Here is a 21021-nt window from a genome sequence, read left to right as displayed (position 1 = left end):
CTTTAGCATATTAAACATATTTTAAGTTGCTGTTATAATAATTCCAACATTCCTTCCATATCTGACTCTTTATCTTCATGCAGTGTTTTTTTTTTTTTTTTCTTTTTTGTCCTTTAGTATGCCTTGTATTTTTTTTGTTGAAAGCTAGACATGATATACCGGGTAAAAGTGATTGAGGTAAATAGACCTTTAGTATAAGGTTTTTGTTTATCTGGATAGGAGTTAAGCTGTGTTTACGTTTGCTGTAATTTCATGTGTCAAAGGCTAAGATTTCCAGTAGTGTCTGTTTTTGACTCTTGTGTATTTAGGTTTCCGTTTCCCTAGAGACTTCTTAACTAAGGTTTAAAATGTACAATTCTTTCAGTCATATTCCTCTGTTATTCTACAGGATCTCTATAGAAGTAGTGATAAAATATTGAGAGATTGGAAGCATTCTGTAGTCATATGATTAGGTTTCAGTTTTTTAGTGAGCCTGTGCCCTCAGTTATGACTTTGACAAGTGCTTCTCCATTTTGTTTTGTTTTTTTCCCCACTTAGGTGAGATAGAAAGACTGGTGGGAAATAGAATTAGATATTGACTTTCTCCCAAGTTGGTTAGGCCCTGGTAAAATAGTTTTTCATGAAGATATGCCTTATAAGAAAAACCAAATGCTCTGGTTGTAATTGTAAAATGACTGTTTCCCCTCCCTCTGCTGGAAGCAGAAAGAGATTTTTCTCTGATCTTCACTGAAAGAACAAGAATGTTTTAGGACTCCTGGAGGTAAAACTCTTGAAACTGTGAGGTCCCCCTAAGACTGGGCTCCCTGGAGTTTTTAAACTCTTGAACTTATCCACACTCAGCCTCCAACTGTTCTTCAGTTATAGTTTAGGTTTTCCTACCCCAGAGAACCTAAACTGTAAGTTTCTGTTCGTATTCCTATGAAGGTTTCTGTTCATGTAAGCTATGATTCTCTGTATCCGTCTGTCTGTTTCTCTAATTTTGGGGGCAGCAGTTTGCCCTGTGATCTCAGTTCTCTGATGGAGCTGAGAAGAGTTGTTGATTTCCAGTTTGTATTGTGGGGATGGGAGTGATGACTTCCAAGCTCCTTATACACTGAACTAGAAACTGGAAGTCATCCTTTGATTTTTACTTGGATATTTGCATCCACCTTTTCTTTAGCCTTTATCATTGATGATGCAGATATGTCCTCTTTCTGTTCCTTTCACTTCATTTTATTGCATACATTCCCTGATGCAAGAAGTTATTTCTTTATTTTAGTATATATGAATTAATCAATTTTATATCTTTCTAGATCAGAACTAATTTTGTCTGTTCACATCTGGGACAAATATACTATTCTATGTTTTTTTAAAAATCAACTTTTAAAAAACCCATCTGGAACCTTTGCACTGTGGCACATGTTGTAATTCTATATTCTCCATTTTGATACTGAGCGGTTCCTCAACTATTTACTAAAAAGTGATTCTTTCCTTATATTTGTGTTGCTTCTGATTTATCAACTATTAAGTTCAAATAGTTTGGATCCATTGCTAAACTTTCTATTCTTAACCCTGTGCCATAAGGTTTTGATGATTGCTTCTTTGTAGAAGAACAAAATCTACAGATAAATTTGCCATATTTACATGTAAGGAAATACATATGCTAGTATCTGTGTCTACTTATTCTTCTAGATGAATATCACTACCAGTCTGTCAAGTTATATAAAGGATGCCATGGGGACTTTAGATTAATATATAGATGTAACATAATTCAAATTAGAGTCTATTTCATTCTTGCTATATTTAGACTTCCCAATCAAGAGCATAATACATCTCTGTTGATTTATATCTTTCTTTTTTCATTCCTATTTGGCTTTTTATAAATTTTAAAGTAATATTGTGTTTCAGGTTTATGTCTCTATTATGTCTCTATCATATATGAATTCTTTTATTATCATATTTTCTAGTTCTATGGTTATATGGAGGAATGCAGTTTTTTGTAGATTTACCTTCTAATTTCTGAGTTCATATATTACTTTTGGCTATTTTTAGTTAGTATTTTTGGAGTTGTATAGGTATGCATTCATGTAATCCAAACTGGAATACCATATATCTTCCTTTTCTATATGCATTCCTCATTTTTGTCCTTTTAAAACTTTTCTTGTACCATGTTAAATATAATTGGCAACAAGAGGTATCATTGCCTTCCTGTATTAAGGGGAATAGTATTTTGCTTCTTGGTTTTTTAATTTGGATATTCTACATCATGTCAAGAAAGAAATCCTCTACATGGAACATTGTAAACTTTTAAATACAGAATGACTGTAAATTTAAAAATCAATTCTTGACATCTGTTGAGATAATTATGGATTTTAAATTTTTATCTGTTAATCTGATAACTTATGTTGGTAGTTTCCCATGTGATACCGGTCTTGCGTTCTTGGAATAATTCCTTCTTATATATAGCAGGCAAATCTTTCAAGGTGATGCTATATTTAGTTTGTTAAAGTTTTTTTTTTTAGGAGTTTGATGTGTATATTCCAAAGTGAAAGTGATCTTTACATTTCTTCTTCTTCTTATTATTATTATACTTTATGTTCTAGGGTACATGTGTACAACATGCAGGTTTGTTACATATGTATACATGTGCCATGTTGGTGTGCTGCACCCATTAACTCGTCATTTACATTAGGTATATCTCCTAATGCTATCCCTCCCTTAGCCCCCCACCCCACAACAGGCCCCAGTGTGTGATGTTCCCCTTCCTGTGTCCAAGTGATCTCATTGTTCAGTTCCCACCTATGAGTGAGAACATGTGGTGTTTGGTTTTCTGTTCTTGCGATAGTTTGCTGAGAATGATGGTTTCCAGCTGCATCCACGTCCCTACAAAGGACACAAACTCATCCTTTTTTATGGCTGCATAGTATTCCATGGTGTATATGTGCCACATTTTCTTAATCCAGTCTGTCACTGATGGACATTTGGATTGGTTCCAGGTCTTTGCTATTGTGAATATTGCTGCATTAAACATACGTGTGCATGTGTCTTTATAGCAGCATGATATATAATCCTTTGGGTATATCCCCAGTAATGGGATGGCTGGGTCAAATGGTATTTCTAGTTCTAGATCCTTGAGGAATCGCCACACTGTCTTCCACAATGGTTGAACTAGTTTGCAGTCCCACCAACAGTGTAAAAGTGTTCCTATTTCTCCACATCCTCTCCAGCACCTGTTGTTTCCTGACTTTTTAATGATCACCATTCTAACTGGTGTGAGATGGTATCTCATTGTGATTTTGATTTGCATTTCTCTGATGGCCAGTGATGATGAGCATTTTTTCATGTGTCTGTTGACTGCGTAAATGTCTTCTTTTGAGAAGTGTCTGTTCATATCCTTTGCCCACTTTTTGTTGGGGTTGTTTGTTTTTTTCTTGTAGATTTGTTTGAGTTCTTTGTAGGTTTTGGATATTAGCCCTTTGTCAGATGAGTAGATTGTAAACATTTTCTCCCATTCTGTAGGTTGCCTATTCACTCTGATGGTAGTTTCTTTTGCTGTGCAGAAGTTCTTTAGTTTAATTAGATCCCATTTGTCAATTTTGGCTTTTGTTGCCATTGCTTTTGGTGTTTTAGACATGAAGTCCTTGCCCATGCCTGTGTCCTGAATGATATTACCTAGGTTTTCTTCTAGGGTTTTTATGGTTTTAGGTCTAACATTTAAGTCTCTAATCCATTTTGAATTAATTTTTGTATAAGGTGTAAGGAAGGGACTTTCAGCTTTCTACTTATGGCTAGCCAGTTTTCCCAGCACCATTTATTAGATAGGGAATCTTTTCCCCATTGCTTGTTTTTGTCAGGTTTGTCAAAGATCAGATGGCTGTAGATGTGTGGTATTATTTCTGAGGACTCTGTTCTGTTCCATTGGTCTATATCTCTGTTTTGGTACCAGTACCATGCTGTTTTGGTTACTGTAGCCTTGGAGTATAGTTTGAAGTCAGGTAGCGTGATGCTTCCAGCTTTGTTCTTTTAACTTAGGATTGTCTTGGCAATGTGGGCTCTTTTTTGGTTCCATATGAACTTTAAGGCAGTTTTTTCCAATTCTGTGAAGAAAGTCATTGGTAGCTTAATGGGGATGGCATTGAATCTATAAATTACCTTGGGCAGTATGGCCATTTTCACGATATTGATTCTTCCTATCCATGAGCATGGAGTGTTCTTCCATTTGTTTGTGTCCTCTTTTATTTCGTTGAGCAGTGGTTTGTAGTTCTCCTTGAAGAGGTCCTTGACATCCCTTGTAAGTTGGATTCCTAGGTATTTTATTCTCTTTGAAGCAGTTGTGAATGGGAGTTCCCTCATGATTTGGCTCTCTGTTTGTCTGTTATTGGTATATAAGAATGCCTGTATAATCATGTCATTTGCAAACAGGGACAATTTGACTTCCTCTTTTCCTAATTGAATACCCTTTATTTCTTTCTATTGCCTGATTGCCCTGGCCAGAACTTCCAACACTATGTTGAATAGGAGTGATGAGAGAGGGCATCCCTGTCTTGTACCAGTTTTCACGGGGAATGCTTCCAGTTGTTGCCCATTCAGTATGATTTTGGCTGTGGGTTTGTCATAAATAGCTCTTATTATTTTGAGATACGTTCCATCAATACCGAATTTATTGCGAGTTTTTAGCATGAAGGTCTGTTGAATTTTGTCAGAGGCCTTTTCTGCATCTATTGAGATAATCATGTGGTTTTTGTCTTTGGTTCTGTTTGTATGCTGGATTACGTTTATTGATTTGCATATGTTGAACCAGCCTTGCATCCCAGGGATGAAGCCCACTTGATCATGGTAGATAAGCTTTTTGTTGTGCTGCTGGATTCAGTTTGCCAGTATTTTATGGAGGATTTTTGCATCGATGTTCATCAGGGATATTGGTCTAAAATTCTCTTTTTTTGTTGTGTCTCTGCCAGGCTTTGGTATCAGGATGTTGCTGACTTCATAAAATGAGTTAGGGAGGATTCTCTCTTTTTCTATTGATTGGAATAGTTTCAGAAGGAATGGTACCAGCTCCTCCTTGTACCTCTGGTAGAATTTGGCTGTGAATCTGTCTGGTCCTGGACCTTTTTTGGTTGGTAGGTTATTAATAATTGCCTCAATTTCAGAGCCTGTTTTTGGTCTATTCAGGGATTCAACTTCTTCTGGTTTAGTCTTGGGAGAGTGTATGTGTCCAGGAATTTATCCATTTCTTCTAGGTTTTCTAGTTTATTTGCATAGAGGTGTTTGTAGTATTCTCTGATGGTAGTTTGTATTTCTGTGGGGTCGGTGGTAATATCCCCCTTTATCATTTTTTATTGCGTCTATTTGATTCTTCTCTTTTTTTCTTTATTAGTCTTGCTAGTGGTCTATCGGTTTTGTTGATCTTTTCAAAAAACCAGCTCCTGGTGTTGTCTTCGTCAGGCCTGGTAGACCCTTGTGCTTGATCCTCCAGGGTGCTTCTCTACACTTCCCATTTATCGTACTCTTGAAAGCCTGTATAACAGGATATTTGTTATCGTATCTGAAGAATCTCTGAGATAACACCAAAGAAAAGCTGATTAGCTAAGGGAAGATAGCATATTATTGTTTTAATTTTAATTTACCTGAATTTTTAAAGCCATTAAAAGACAAATTATCTACCTAGGTCTTTTGCCTATTCATCTACTAGAATCCAATTTTAATGATTTAAACAATCTCTCTCTATAGGCTGTTACTCCTTTGGGAGAATTTACAGAAAATATTAGTTTGTCATTTGCTTCACTTTCCCAGCTGTCCACATGTCTCTTCTGACTAATTTGTCCTCTTCCTCTTTCTCATCAACTGTAGGTGTTGCCCAAGTACAGTTTGTCCATGCTGAGTTCTTTCTTTACTTCAGACATTCTCACAGTATAGTCTGTGAGTTATTGAGACCCTTTTAGGGAGTCTTTAAGGTCAAAACTATTTTCATATTAAGATATTATTTGCCTTTTTTACTCATTTCCTCATGAATATACAGTGGGATTTTCTAGAGACTGTAGTATGGTTGAAGATGACGTTGCTCTGAGAACTAGTAGAATATGTTAAGCAGAATCCAGTAATCCTCTATTAACCCAGACAGTTGAGTATTGTGACATTTCAATAAATCATTATATATTTTAAACATTTTTCCGTTTTAATTTCAAATGCAATATGTATCTATAGATGTCATCCATATAAATAAAAGCTCTTTATGGGTCCTTAGTAATTTTGATGACTAAAGGGATCCTGAGAGCAAAAAGTTTGAGAACTGCTGCTCTGGTATTGCCTGTTCAGAGTCCTCATCTTTTTCTCATAACCCCTATTCATCTGTAAGGATGACTCCCAGATGAAGACTACTCTGTAAGAAGAAGCACTATTATTTCCTTCTGGAATTCTAGCCTGAAATATCTGAAATTCTAACAGGTGGAGAAAGTACTGTGGGTTAAGAATTAGTCCAAGCCTCTGAAATAATCACGTTCTATGGCACTCAGAGATTAACATGCCAGATTTGCATTTCATTTCCATTTCTCAAAATAAAGTAACTAAAACTGGAAATGGAGTATAAACTAGATTATTTTCTGAGCCCTCTCTTTGTGTCAGGCACTTGGGAACACAGATTTAAGTAACTCTGTCCTTGAGTAGCTCAAAGTATAGTGGGTAGATAGAAGGTGATTTTATGTGTATGCCAGCTCCTATTGCTTTCACTGCTTTACTTTGGATTGTCTTAATGTTTTATTTTAAATGATATGACAATACTTGTATCTTCGTTAATTGTATAATGCATCTGTAATCCCCTTCTTCCTCTTGCATTCTCCCTTTTCTGTGTTTGCCTTATCTGGCATATATTACTTACCCAGAATGCCATGTATAGGTCAACAGATACTTTCGTGGAGCAAAAATAAGAAAGAAATAGAAAAGTTTATTGCTTCTCTGTGCTTGCTAGCATTGAAATATGTGCCATGCTTTATATTTTCACTTGTGGGGTCATGTGTGTCAGCCCACCTGCTGTTTTATACATTTGTTTTTGCCAAATGGGTTAGTTGAGATGGTATTAATTTATTTGAACCAACACATGTCAATGTCACTAGTAAAACAGGATGCCAGTAAGCCATACCACAAGCTAGCACAATCCCGTCCATCCCCACCAAGGGCTCTTGCCTTGATCTTAGTACAATTATTGGGAATGTGTACTCTTCCTTCCCTTTTCCTTCTTTCTCCTCCAACCTAAATCACCTACATTGAAATTGGAAATGACAAACTGCCTTACCAGCCCTCTCCTCCTCTTCTCTTCCAGACTACTGCTGTCACACTTACCTCCTAAAATGATGTTTTTGTCATGTTACTCCTCAAAAACCTCAGTGACTCCATTGACTTCCCAGGTCCTTCATGACCTGTCTCTATCCATTTGTTCATAGACACCTTCCTTGTCTTCTAGCCAAGCATGAATGCCACCTTCATTCTCATCTTCAAGTCTTTGACCATTTTGTTTCCTGGGCCTGGAATACCCTCTTTTCTCCCCGAAGTCTCTAGCTTACAATCTCCCATTCCATTTTCTGAATGCCAGTTGTAACAATTTAACACCTAGCTGCTGTGTAATTGCATGGTGTGAAGGTTTTCTTCCCAACTAGATCATAAATTCCTTGAGAGTAATGATGAAGTAATAAACTCTTTTTATATCCCTAATTCCCTTCCCTCATAGGGCAAGGCAAAGATTTATTGGGTGTCAGCCATATAAATATGTTGATTACCTGTTAACCCTTCCTCCCCCACTGGAATACTCCTCAGTAAGCATTTATTGAACACCTACTCTGAGACAACACTGGAGTTGCTAGAACAATGGAAGTGAGAAGGACATGGTGTAGTCACAAGACTCAAGTAGAAGAGATTATGCAGTCAACGTAGATATGTGAACAAAGGGAATGTTAAGAGGAAAGCCTATTTGAGCTGGCCCTAGGTATGTTGAATGGGGTTTCACCATGCTGAAAAAGAATGGAGGTGGGGGTGGGTGGGATTCCACATAGGGCAGCTTGCCTGAGCACAGGCATGGAGGCCTGAAAGTACATGGCCTAGGTAGGATATAACAAATTTGTGGCAGGAGATAAGTCTGTTGGTGTAGATGGGATCCAGATTTGATAGGGCCCTGAATGCCATGCAAAGAAGTTTAAACCTAACTCTATAGGCATGGGGAACCAGCTTATAATTTTAAGCAAGAAACTGACAAAGGGTATGCAAGCTTTGTAACACAAATATCAGCCAAACAACAGTTTCTCCTGTTTACTCTCCTCCTTCGCTCTCAATTGCATTACAAATCCTATCTGTAATCCTCTGGTTGGGAAAATAAATCAAATCCCATTACATTTGTTCCTGGCCTACCCCAAATTCTGGCTGACCTCAGGCTTGTGGCCATCTAGAAGTTTAATTTCTTCCAGATGTGCCATTCTCTGGACTGACATATCATAGTGCAGCCCCAATGTGTTATGGAAAGAGCACTGGGCTTGGAGTTCAACTAGATGTGGATTCAAATCTCAACTCTAAGGAACATTGAATTGGTTTCTCATTACTCTGCAGCTTTAATTTTTTCTCTTGAACATTCTAAAGACTGTGTCAAAATGGGCAATATCACTTGCACTGTGGGCAAATACCACTTTCACTTTTACTGATTGTGTTCATAACATATGTTTTGTTTGATTTACTTGCTTCTTCTAATTTTCTTTTGTTGACCCTTTCTTTCTATACATTTATTAAAGGGACACTTTATAACCCAAACAGTGAACCAGATTGCTGCTGCAGGAAATGTTTGAAATGAGGCAGGTCAATTTAGCTGGATTGTTCTGTCAGTGGGTTACAGGAAGAAGTTCGTAAGGTGCCTATGAGGAAACTAAAAAGTTTTCCAGCTTCTCCTTTGTTGGGTCTTCATCTTATAGTGTCATTATTTTGTTTCAATGAATTCCCAGAACAATAGGTACGCCCATCTGAAACTATGGCTACAGGACACATTCCAAAGCCAGAGATAAGTTATTTTTGGACTCCCTGTACCTTTACTTCCTATGATTTGTTTGGCTAATGTAGAGTTGCTGGAACCATGTATTTTAAATCACTTCCTGAGTGAAACATAACCAGCCCGGGGAGAGAGGGAAGGGAATTCTGCATTACTTTGCAAATTTTCTTGCTTTTTCTTTCTGTGCTAGTCACCATATGGGACTCATGGGCATTTAATAAATTTACACTAAAAGAAAACTTATTCAGTTGTGCTACTCTCTTAGCCTCAGTTCTTCTCATCAGCTAAAATGGTTCTTGTTTTTAGCTAAGATTTCTAGAAACCTTGAGTGCCTACTTGTGAGGTTGAGTGCTTTTTGTAGGTTTGTCAAATGTAAATCTCAGAGTTAGACAAACATTAACCATAAATATTGACTCTGATGCTGCCTACATTTATAAAGGAACGTTGATTTGTCTTGTTTGGATTTTATTATTTGTGTTTAGGTTAATATTATTTTCACTGTTTTTTCCCTTGTCCTGCTCTTAAGTTTAAAGTAGCAATAAAAGTGTCTAATGGAGTTCTTGGTAATTCAGGACTGTAGCTTGAGGGAGAAATGAGAGCTAGAAATAGTAAGTTTCCTTAATAAATCGGATTGAATCTGGGAAATATCTGTTATTTGAGTTACGTAGGAGCTAAGATCCAGAACAAAGTGGAGGGGCTATTTGTTTTCTTTTTTCTTTGTATTTATTTTGTTTGTTTAAAGAGGACATCTGTGCATGTAGGTGGCCTTGCTTAGGGAGTCAGAGCCTAAGTGATATGAGAAGGGCACCCACTCAGATGGTTGACTTGAATACTAGAACTTAAACACATTGAAGATGACATCTGGATTTCCACATGGATATGTGGCTTGCTGTGGGTGTCAGAGGCTGAGCAGGGTAAAGAAGGAATCTACATGGAGTAGTAGTTCAGTTGTGTGAGTCAACCTGACAGGTATGAGGAGAGCATCTGTGCAGAGAAGAGTTGAGGAAAAGATAGGAGACTGGTTATATACAGGGGAGTTGTTCAAGAAAGTAAAAAAATTAAAAGATTTCTCATTGTTAATGAAGGGGAAGGTACAGATACAGGAAGAGAAAAGACTAGATTGAGCCTTGTTATGTTGGATTGGAATCAGAGATATAAGTGAAAACTTAAATTTTTCATATGTGTAAATATTCATATATGTAAAACATATGTTGTCAATATATATAGGTGGATGTGAAAATATATGTGAAAGTGTGTGTGTGTTCCCTACCTATGTCCAGTGGGGAGCAGCAACCCTGAATAACAATGAGCATCCAGATCATGTCTTTTAAATACCACCCCCAACTAAAAGGACTCAGAGTTTCTGGAAGAAATGGCTGATTTTGGAGATGGAGCGTGAAAATACAAGATGAGTCTGGAATGTCTTTTGTGACAAATTAAGGAAATTCTCAAAGCATGATGGGGATATGTCAAAAGAACATAGAAGCCAGTTTGAAAAGGTTCCCACTGGACAAGTTTGGAAAATTTGAGTATGAAAACAATAGCAATAGATTATAACCCATTGAAAAAATTAGGATTTATGTATATATAAATAAATGATCGAATGAAAATGTTTTATAAGAAATGTAAACACTTAGTGTCAAAGTACCTCATCATAAAATAATCACTATTACAAAGAGACAAATAATATATTAACAATGTAAAGACCTGGAAGATATCACTTTTATCAAGTGATCAAGTAAGTATCATCATTAGTGGGGCAAATAAAAAGTATGTGCCCTCTAACAGGATGCAAACAGAAGAACACAATGTCACTTCTCTGATATATTGCCAAAGATGTATATAACCTGAGTCTGTTCATGAGGAAACATCAAACAAACCAAAATTGAGATATTGTCTGCAAAATAATTGGCCTGTAATCTTCAAGAGTGTCAGGATCATGGACCTCATAATCATGGAACAGGATCTGTTCCAAGTAGCAATTACATATGGGTATTCCTTCCAGCACTTTTCAGGAAGTTTATGTTTTTCCAAATTTTGATTCTCCCCAAAAATCAGTTGAGAAATTGGGAAAGTGGGAGCAAATTAGCAATCAACATAGAAATGTTACTGGTTTGAAGGAAGCTGCTGATGTTACGTTCAAAGCAAGAACAGTAAATATTGATGCATAGAGTCAAAGGTTGAGGTCAACATTTCCAGGAAGAGGTCCAGGGGCTTATAAAAAAGAAAGTCATGATTTAATTAGTTACCCTTAGTTATAGCTGTTACATGTTGTATGTTTATGTCCATGGTCCTGTCTGCTGCTAACAGTGAGTCATTCTTTCAATGAGATAAATAGTAGGTAGGGTGCAGTGGCTTACGCCTGTAATCCCTACACTTTGGGAGGCTGAGGTGGGAGGATTGCTTGAGTCCAGGAGTTCAAGACCAGCCTGGCCAAAATAGTGAGACCCTATCTCTGCAAAAACAAACAAAACAAAACAAAAAATTAACTGGGCACAGTGACACACACCTGTAGTCCTAGCTACTTGGGACGCTGAGGTGGCAGGATTGCTTGAGCCTGGGAGGCCAAAGCTGCAGTGAGCAGTAGTGGCACCACCACACTCCAGCCTGGGTGACAGAGCAAGATCCTGTCTCAAAAACAAACCAAAAAAAAAAAAAAAAAAAACAAACACACACACACAAAAGATAAATAGTAATATGTCTATATGCATAGTATACTTTATATAGATCCTATGAGTGGTGTTCCAAGAAATAACAAGCTTCAGAAGTGAAACAGGCCCTTATATTGGCAGTTTTGTTATGTGATTCTGTGTGGTGTTGTTTAACCTTGCTTAGGAGATCCAAATGTTGTTTAAATATTACCCAACAATGTTTGCTGATCTTATACATGTTGTGTGTTGCAATATTCACTATAAGGTACAGTTATTTGTAAGGCAGACAAAATAGTTTCATCATTAAAAAAGAAAATAAACTTATATGAGCCAACATGTGCCCAAAGGCCCAAGTAAAGATGCTTTGGATGCACTCTTCATCTGACCAACATCAACACAGAATGAAATTTTCTCTTCTTTTCTTTTCTTCTCTTTTCTCTTCCTTTTCTTTTCTTTCTTTTCTTTTTCTTTTTCTTTTCTGATAGAGTCTCACTCTGTCGCCCAGGCTGGAGTGCAGTGGTGCCATCTCCACTCACTGCAAGCTCCGCGTCCCGGGTTCACACCATTCTCCTGCCTCAGCCTCCCGGGTAGCTGGGACTACAGGCGCCCGCCACCACGCCCAGCTAATTTTTTGTATTTTTAGTAGAGATGGGGTTTCACTGTGTTAGCCAGGATGGTCCCGATCTCCTGACCTCGTGATCCACCCGCCTTGGCCTCCCAAAGTGTTGGGATTACAGGCGTGAGCCACCGCACCTGGCGTTTTTTCTTTTTTGAGACGGAATCTCACTCTGTCACCCAGGCTGCAGTGCAGTGGCACAGTCTCGGCTCACTGCAGCCTCCGCCTCCTGGCTTCAAGTGATTCTCCTGCCTCAGCCTCATGAGTAGCTGGGATTACAGGCACACACCACCACGCCTGGCTAATTTTTGTATTTTTAGTAGAGGCAGAGTTTCACCATGTTAGTCAAGCTGGTCTCGAACTCCTGACCTCAGGTGATCCGCCCACCTCGGCCTCCCAAAGTGCTGGGATTACAGGTGTGAGCCACCGCATCCAGCTGATTTTTTTTTCTTAAATAAAAAGTAAAGGCACTTCTTCCTGAATGACAGGCGAGAAGACAGACGGAATCAATTTCTCGTGTGTTGTTGGCAATAGGAAAAACCTGCTAACAATCCTGTATTAGGCCTGGTTCCCTAGAAGCAGAAGCAGAGACAGGATTTGGTGTGAGTCCTTTACTGAGAGAGTCCTCTCAGGAGAAAGGGATTGAAGAAAGCAGGATAATGAAGGGCAGAAAAGTCCAGCAAGTTTGGATTGGTGAGCAGCAAGGGAGCTTGGCTGAGACTATAAAACATGGCTTCTTAGTATCCCAGCACCCATTTGATCCACACATCAAGGTTAGCTTTTGTAGCTGAGGAAATGGTTTTATGGCCAATAATTTTGTACATTATTAGTACGTTGGGGTAACTTTGTATCCTTCCCTACCTGACCATATATCATCATGTATGCATGGTAGTGTTCCAGTATAACCTATTATTTAGTTCACATTTGCACAGATTTCAAGTTACTTGCGCATGCTAAAGAAGAACATTGAGATTGCATTTCTTTTTTAATTTTATTTTAAATTGATATGTAATTGTACATATTTATGGGGTACAGTGTGATGTTTCAATACATGTATACTTTGTGTAATGATCAAATCAAAGTAATTAGCATATCTATCACCTCAAACATTTATACAGGAAATTTCCCTTGGGGTATCTGTTTTCTTGGTTTTAATCATCACCTTGATGTTGTTAACTCCCAAGTCTTTGCCTCTCAGTCTTCATCTCATCTGGCCTATCCAGCATCACTTTTGTATCTGACCCACTATCCCACGATGATTCATACATAGTAGGTGTTCATAAATGTCACTCACACTTCAGTCAAGCTGGTCTCTTTATCACAAATGAGGTATTGTGAAATTGAACACATGATTTGGACCTTAACTTTAAAAAAACAACAACACTAACTGGGCAAGTTAGCCTTTTGCAGCTTTCAGTTTCTTTATCTGCACTAGGAGTGATAATGCCATAGCATAGGAATGTAGGAAACATTAAAGGAAATAATTCATTTTAACCACATAGCCCAGTGCCTAGAAATTGACAAGTACCTGGTAAATGTTGGTTCTTTCTCCTTTTTGCTGAATATTTAAGGCCTACTTTTTAGGCCTCTTACTTAATTTATCCTATTTGGTTTTTTACCACATTTATCACACTTAGTTCTGACAACCTAGGACAAGAAGTTTCTTAAAAGAGTTGGAAAGTTTAAAACAAATAATATTTGTGTAATAGAACTTTGCTGGCTATGATTTTTGACTAAGATTTCCTTTAAAAAATAGGGAGGGTGGACCTACGTAAAGTTGGCCATAATGCTTTTAAAAACTAAATAAATCAGTATACTAATATTTTTAAGTAAAATTTATAATCTGAAAAAATTACACTTGGGATGCAGAACATTTTTCATCTTTAATATTGAATTCTTAAGAACAGCATTGAATGGCACACTATGTTTCTTTTCCCCATGTCAGTCATCTAGTATTTCTGTGCATGTACACTGTATTAAGACATCTGGGAGAGTCAGAGGAATAAGATAATGTTTTTTTTTTCCCATTCCCAAATGGCCAGCACGTTTCTCAATACTGATGTCTAGTTTTTATTTCAGTTGATTACTTGTGAACTACCGTTACATTTGTACATGTGCCCTCATTTGGTTTTATACTCATTTGAATGATTCTCAAATATTGCCATCAACTACATGGTAATGCTAGAGGTACATTATATCTAGAGGATAACTGAATATATTTAGTTTATATAGCATGAAAGAAGACATAAGACTAAGTCCCAACCCAAAAGGTGAAAGGTGAAGATTACCCAGATGTCCATCAACTGATGAATAGATAAAATGTGGTCTATCCATACAGTGAAATAATATTCAGCCATAAAAATTAATGAAGTGCTGATACATGCTGTAACATGGATGGATATTGAAAATATTATGCTAAGTGAAAGAAACCCGACACAAAGTGTCACATATTGTGTGATTTCATTTATATGAAATATCCAGAATTAGCAAATCTATAGAGACAAGAAGTATAATAGAGGTTACCAGGGCCTGGGGGATGGGGAGTTACTATTTGTTGGGTACAGAGTTTCTGTTTGGGAGGATGAAATAGTTCTGGAAATGGATAGTGGTGATGGTTGCACATTGTAAGTGTACTCAATACTACTGAATTGTATACTTCAAAATGGTTCAGATGGCAAACATTACATGTAAGGAACTTGAAGATAATTGTTATAAGCCTCCTATTTTTCTTTCTGCACAGGTGCCATGGATAACAGAGGCTTTCAGCAGGGGAGTTTTAGTAGCTTCCAGAACAGCTCCAGTGATGAAGACCTGATGGACATTCCAGCGACCGCTATGGATTTCTCCATGAGAGATGATGTTCCTCCCTTAGACCGAGAAGTAGGAGGTATCATTATTGGTGATGATAAATTTATCTTAATTTTTTTAAATTTATGTACAATAAAATTCATTTATTTTCTGACACATAGTCCTGTGAGTTTTTAACACATGGCTAGATTATTGTAACTACCACCACTGACAGGATACAGAACAATTCAGCTCCCTAGAGAATTCCCTCTTGCCACTCCTTTGCAGTCAGACCTCCTTCCTCCCTAACCTCTGGTACCAGTGATCTTTCCTCTGTCCTTATAGTTTTTTTTCTTTTCAATGATATCATATACATGGAATCACATAGTATGTCACTTCTTGAGACTGCTTTCACTCAGATTAGTGCCTTGGAGATTTATCTAAGTTGTTCATTTCTTTTTCTTGCTCAGTAGTATACCCAGGAGTAGGATCACTTAGTCATATAGTAAATATGTTTAACTTTATAAGAAACTGACAAACCATTTTCCAGAGTGCCTGTACCATTTTGCATCTGAACTAGCTATGTATGAGAGTCCTACTTGCTCTGCATCCTTAACAGCACTTGGTATTTTGGCCATCCTATTATAATACGTAGGTAGTGTTATCTCATCATTGTCTCAATTTAATTTCCTTAATGGCTAATGATGTTGAATAGCATTTCATGTGCATATCTGCCCACCTTATATACTGTCTGATGAAGTGTATGTTGAAATCCTTTCCTCTTTCTATAACTGGATTTTTTTATTAACTGGAATACATTTGTAAAATTAAAATCCCCCTCCTTGGTTATCTGGTTACCTAGTTACATATTTTCAATGGCTGCATATAGTTTCATGGTATGTTTGTGCCATGGTTTATTTAACCAAGCTTCTGTTGATGCACATTTCAGTTGTTTCTGATCTTTTGCTGTTACAAACAATGCTGCAACGAACAACCTTGTATCCATCTCTTCTAAGCATATGAGAGCATTTTTGTCACGAGTGTATGAAAGTGCCTGTTTCCCCACAAAGTTACCAGTGCTGACATTACCATTCTTTTTTATCTTTACAATATGATAGGATAAATAGATCTCAGCATTTTAATTTTCATTTTTTTACTTAATGAGGTTGAGCATATTTTTATATGTTTACACACCATTTCGATTTCTTTCTCTGGAAGTTTCCTGTTCATGTGATGTTCCTATTTTTCTAATGGGCTGATTATTCTTATTTCTTTATCAGAGTCCTTCATATACTATTATTACTCTTTTGTCTGATGTCAGTTTAATATATTTTATCCACTTCTAGTTTGTCTCTTTTAACTTTGTTTTTTTAAATTTACAGATATTTAAAATGTTTATATAGCCATGTATATTGCCCCTTTCCTTTATGACTTCTGAATTCCTTATTGTACTTAGAAAGGACAGTATCACTTTAAGATTACATTTGTATAGTTACTTTAAAACTCTGTCTGGTTCTTTAACTGGGGTTACCATTGTCAAAGTAGACAGAGGACAAGGAACTGCTGTCAAATTCATTATTTAGCAAACTCATATTAAGTACATATGACATTGTAGACACTTTGCTGAGCTCTGGGAATTAGCAAGGCTTGAAGATACCATCCCTGCCTTCATGAAGTTGATTATAGCTAGCTAAATAGCCACATAAATACTTATGAGAGTTCCTACCCCTTAGAGTTATTTTCAGGATTAAATGAGACAATACATATATAGTGCTTATAACTATACCTGGCCTAGAGTTAAGTACTCAATAACATGTTCAGTATCATTATTTTATTATTATTGCTAAAACCCTGTATTATAAGTTCTATAGCTCTTATAGGAATTTAGCAGAATAAGCATTTCATGTGTGGATGTGTCTGCGAAGGACTGGAGATTTCATAGAGAAGGTGTTTTGGAGTGAGGTCTTGAAAGATTAGTTATTTGGTAGGAAGAATGCTTCAGGCAGAAAGTATGTTTTTACAGAGATATCAACAGGCAGAATCTATGGAGGTATAAAAAGGCAGAATATAAGTCCGGATAGCTTAGTTGGTGTTACGCGCATCCGTATAAGAGACCACTTGAGCAGGCTTAGTGTGAGCAACAAGGCTGTTTATTCACTTGGGTGCAAGTGGACTGAGTCTGAGAAAGGAGTCAGCGAAGGGTGGTGGGATTATCATTGGTTCTTACAGGTTTCGGATAGGCAGTGGAGTCAGGAGCAATTTTTTTGCGGGCAGGGGATGGATGTTACAAAGTACATTCTCAAGGGTGGGGAGGATGTTACAAAGTACATTCACAAGGATGGGGAATATCACAAAGTATGTTATCACAAGGGTGGGGGAATGTCACAATGGCTTGACCATAGTGCGGCCAGCTCAGAGAATCTTACAGTCAGGGCCTTGAATGTCATGCTAATAAGTTTGAATTAACCTTATTGTCACTGTAAGGATGAAACTCCTTCATCAATTCATTCAACAAATAGTTTTAGAGCACCTGCTGTGAACCAGGCACTATTCTAGGCACTGGGGATACAGTGGTGGGATTAAGACAAATATTGACCTAGAACTTAGATCTAGGTGGGGAGGGCAGTAAACGAGTAAAAAGGTTACTTAGTTAATTACCTATCATGATGAGTACTAGGATGGAAATAAACTGAATAACAATAGATTATAACTGGGGAATGACACTTTAGTTAGGAAGGTCAGGGAAGGTTTCTCTGAGGAGGTGACTAATTTGGGGTGAACATACCAGTATAAAAGCCACAGGTTAAAAAGAATAACAAGGAATTTGCCTTGGGGAAGATATGTCAGGAAAGTGACAGTAGGAGAGGGCCCCTGAATTTAAAGGTCATAAAGGAAAGGTACTGATGGTATAGTATTTGGTAGTCATCTGCCTACTTCTACAAAAGAGAACTGTGTTAGCATATTGCTTCCGCTTATGTGTAGTCATAACCATCCTGAATCAGTTATACCAATCACCGACTTTAGTGAAGTGGTCAGTTAGGGGGATTCATGAACTTACATTGGCTACCTCTACTTAAAGCCTTCTGGTTAAACCAGAGTGGCTAATCATTGTTACTTCTAATAGAAAATGGTATCCATCATCTATAACTGCAAAGTACTTTGTGTGTTCATGTTGCTCTCAGTAGATGATTGCGGCAAGTGACTATGTATTATTCTCATTTCATAGACTAGAAAACTGAAGCAGAATGAGATTTTGACATTACCTATGACTATAGAATGTGTTTTCACGTGAATAGTCCTTCATCACTTTTCATTAGCCTTTACAGGAGAACTACTGCTTCTAGTTTACAAGGTCTAACCGTAAAATAATGAGGCTACTTTTCATGAAACACACATGAAAAGCAGCCCACTTATAGCCCACTCTGTAGTGATATAACTTTCTTGCTTTGCTTTCTAATTGCTCTTACTTTATTTAATGTTTTCACATGGGATTTCCTAATAAAGAAAACAACAACAAAAAGGTCACAATGTCCTTGATATTCAGAGGTGAAACTGCATAAAATACTACATTTTGTACCAGGCACAATAGCACGCACTAAAAAGATTAGCGAGAAGGGGCTTGAAAGGCAATAAAAGTGGTTCTTGTTTTCCAGATGGCTAGAGGGCTTGATTTATGAGGAATGAATAAATAAATTATGCATAGCATGGTTAAATGCATCTGAGGTAGTGTTATAGTAGTCTGTAAATTAGAAGAAACATAAACATGGAGATCTGAAAGAAGGTGGAGGGAATAGAAAAAGAGTTTGAGTAACAGAAAAACACGGAGGACTGTTCTCATAGTCCATCTGTTCTCACTTCCCTGCCTCTGCAGCCTGCACCTATGGTCAGCAGTGCATTCATTCATTCATTCACTTATTCATTTGATACTTATGGAACACCCAGATATGAGCCTAGCACTGTGCTGTTTTAGTAATGCTCTTTGATTCCCTTTTTTTCCTCACCTCCCTGTCTTTCTACCTAGTGTGCCTTGCTACTCCCTAACTGTTGAATGAGGAGACATTCCTGGCAAGGAGAGTAACACAGGTAAAGGTCCAGCAGCATGAGAGAGCCTTTTATATTCAAGAAACAGAGTCTGCATATTTGAGGTCTAAGGCCCCTGGGGTGGGAAGGATGGTGGCAGTTGGAGCAAGAAGGAAGACTGCAGGGGCTAGGGTAGGAGGAGATCTAGTTAGAAATCTAGGTGGGGTCCAGATTGTGTACACTTTTTGACCTCATTTGTAACCAAAGCACCATCAAATGACTTAAAAGCAGAGGAATGATATGATCACATTTGAGTTTTAGAGAATTTTTGGCAGTGTGGAGGGTGGCTTGAGTAGTGTAGGTTGGAGACGGGAAGACCAGTGAGTGAAACTTGTTTTTTTATAATCTAGGCAAAAGATCAAAAGGCCTGAATGAAGACAGCAGGAATGTAGAGGAAGAAATAAGTTCTGGACAAATTTCAGAGGGGGAACTGATAGGACCAATTAGATATGGGAAATAAAATAGAAAAGAGTCAGGGATGACTTCAAAGCCTAAGCATATTATTGGGTTCCCCATACCGCCTGCTGAATTTCAACATAACCTACCAAAATCCAGGAGAGGAAAAAAAATCTTAATACTGAAATATGATAGAATAAAAAACCCGAGGGTACTTGAAATTTACGAAGTAAATTGCGAAACATTTTTATCTGTTTTGCCACACTACAAAAATATGTCATAGTTTTCCTCCAGAGAGAAACTGAAAACAAAGTAAAATATCTTGGGTTCCAACTCATGGAGAAATCTACTATCATCACTTCAGTTAGGCTTCCCTCAAGCTGTCTGACTAGAGCAACTGTGTGGATTGTGTGGGAACGAAAAGAAAAGGTATTTTGAAATTTATCATTCTTAATAACACTTGAACTTCCCTAAACACTTAGCCTGGAAGAGTGGCAAACATTAATGCTGCCTTTTGAACTTAAAAAAAAGTGGCCCATATGGAAAGCTCTGCAGGGCTATAAACCACATCAGTTTAATATGCTGAATCTTTAAAATGAAACCTATGATGATGTCCACAGGCTTTAAAGGGTTCATTTAGGTTACTTAATTAGGAAAACGGCCAAATTTTAGAATTGATATCCTCTAATTTTTCCCCCGCTTACTTTTTTTTTATTAGCTAAAGTACATAATTTCTTCAGATTTACTTAGTTTTTACCTAAATGTCTCATCCGGGATACTATATTACATATTCATCATGTCTCTAAGGAGCTAAGGGTTCCTCTTGGCTGTGACAGTTTCTCAGACTTTCCTTGTTTTTGATGACCTTAACAGTTTTGAAGAGTACTGGTCAGGTATTTTGTAGAATGTCTCTCAACTGGGATTTATCTGATGCTTTTCTCATGATTACAATAGAATTTTGGAGAGGAAGACCACAGAGGTGAAGTGTCTTTCTCATTATGTAAGGAGCACATACCATCAATATGACTTATCACTGTTGATGTTGACCTTGATCACCTGGCTGAGGTGTAATGTTTGCCAGGTTTATCCACTGTAAAGCTATTTTTTCCTCTTTCCATACTGTACTCTTTGGAAGGAAGTCACTGTGTAGACCAGCGGTCCCCAACATTTTTGTCACCAGGGACAGGGACCAGTTTCATGGAAGACAACTTCATTTTCAACGAAACCGGTGGTGGGGGGTGAGGATGATTTTGAGATGAAACTGTTCCACCTCAGATCATCAGGCATTAGTTAGATTCTCATAAGGAGTGCGCAACCTAGATCCCTCGCATGCACAGTTCACAAATAGGGTTCGTGCTCCTCTGAGAATGTAATGCCGCCACTGATCTGACAGGAGGTGGAGCTCAGACAGTAATGCTTGCTCACCCTCTGCTCACCTCCTGCTACACGGACTGGTTCCTTACAGGCCACAGACTGGTATCAGTCCATGGCCC

The 21021-nt window shown here is 37.7% G+C and overlaps 1 protein-coding gene across 2 annotated transcripts in view; it reads left to right on the top strand.

The window, feature by feature from the left end:
- Positions 1-21021, top strand: part of CLCN5 (chloride voltage-gated channel 5) — a 156958-nt gene that overhangs the window by 97636 nt on the left and 38301 nt on the right. For both annotated transcript variants that reach the window (XM_009197607.4, XM_003917712.5), the window contains one exon: positions 15006-15152. In XM_009197607.4, the coding sequence (XP_009195871.1) occupies positions 15006-15152 (147 nt within the window). The remainder of the gene's footprint in view (positions 1-15005; positions 15153-21021) is intronic.

This window comes from Papio anubis, chromosome X (assembly GCF_008728515.1).
Source record: "Papio anubis isolate 15944 chromosome X, Panubis1.0, whole genome shotgun sequence".
Taxonomy (NCBI): domain Eukaryota; kingdom Metazoa; phylum Chordata; class Mammalia; order Primates; family Cercopithecidae; genus Papio; species Papio anubis.
This window is presented reverse-complemented; position numbering and strand designations above follow the sequence as displayed.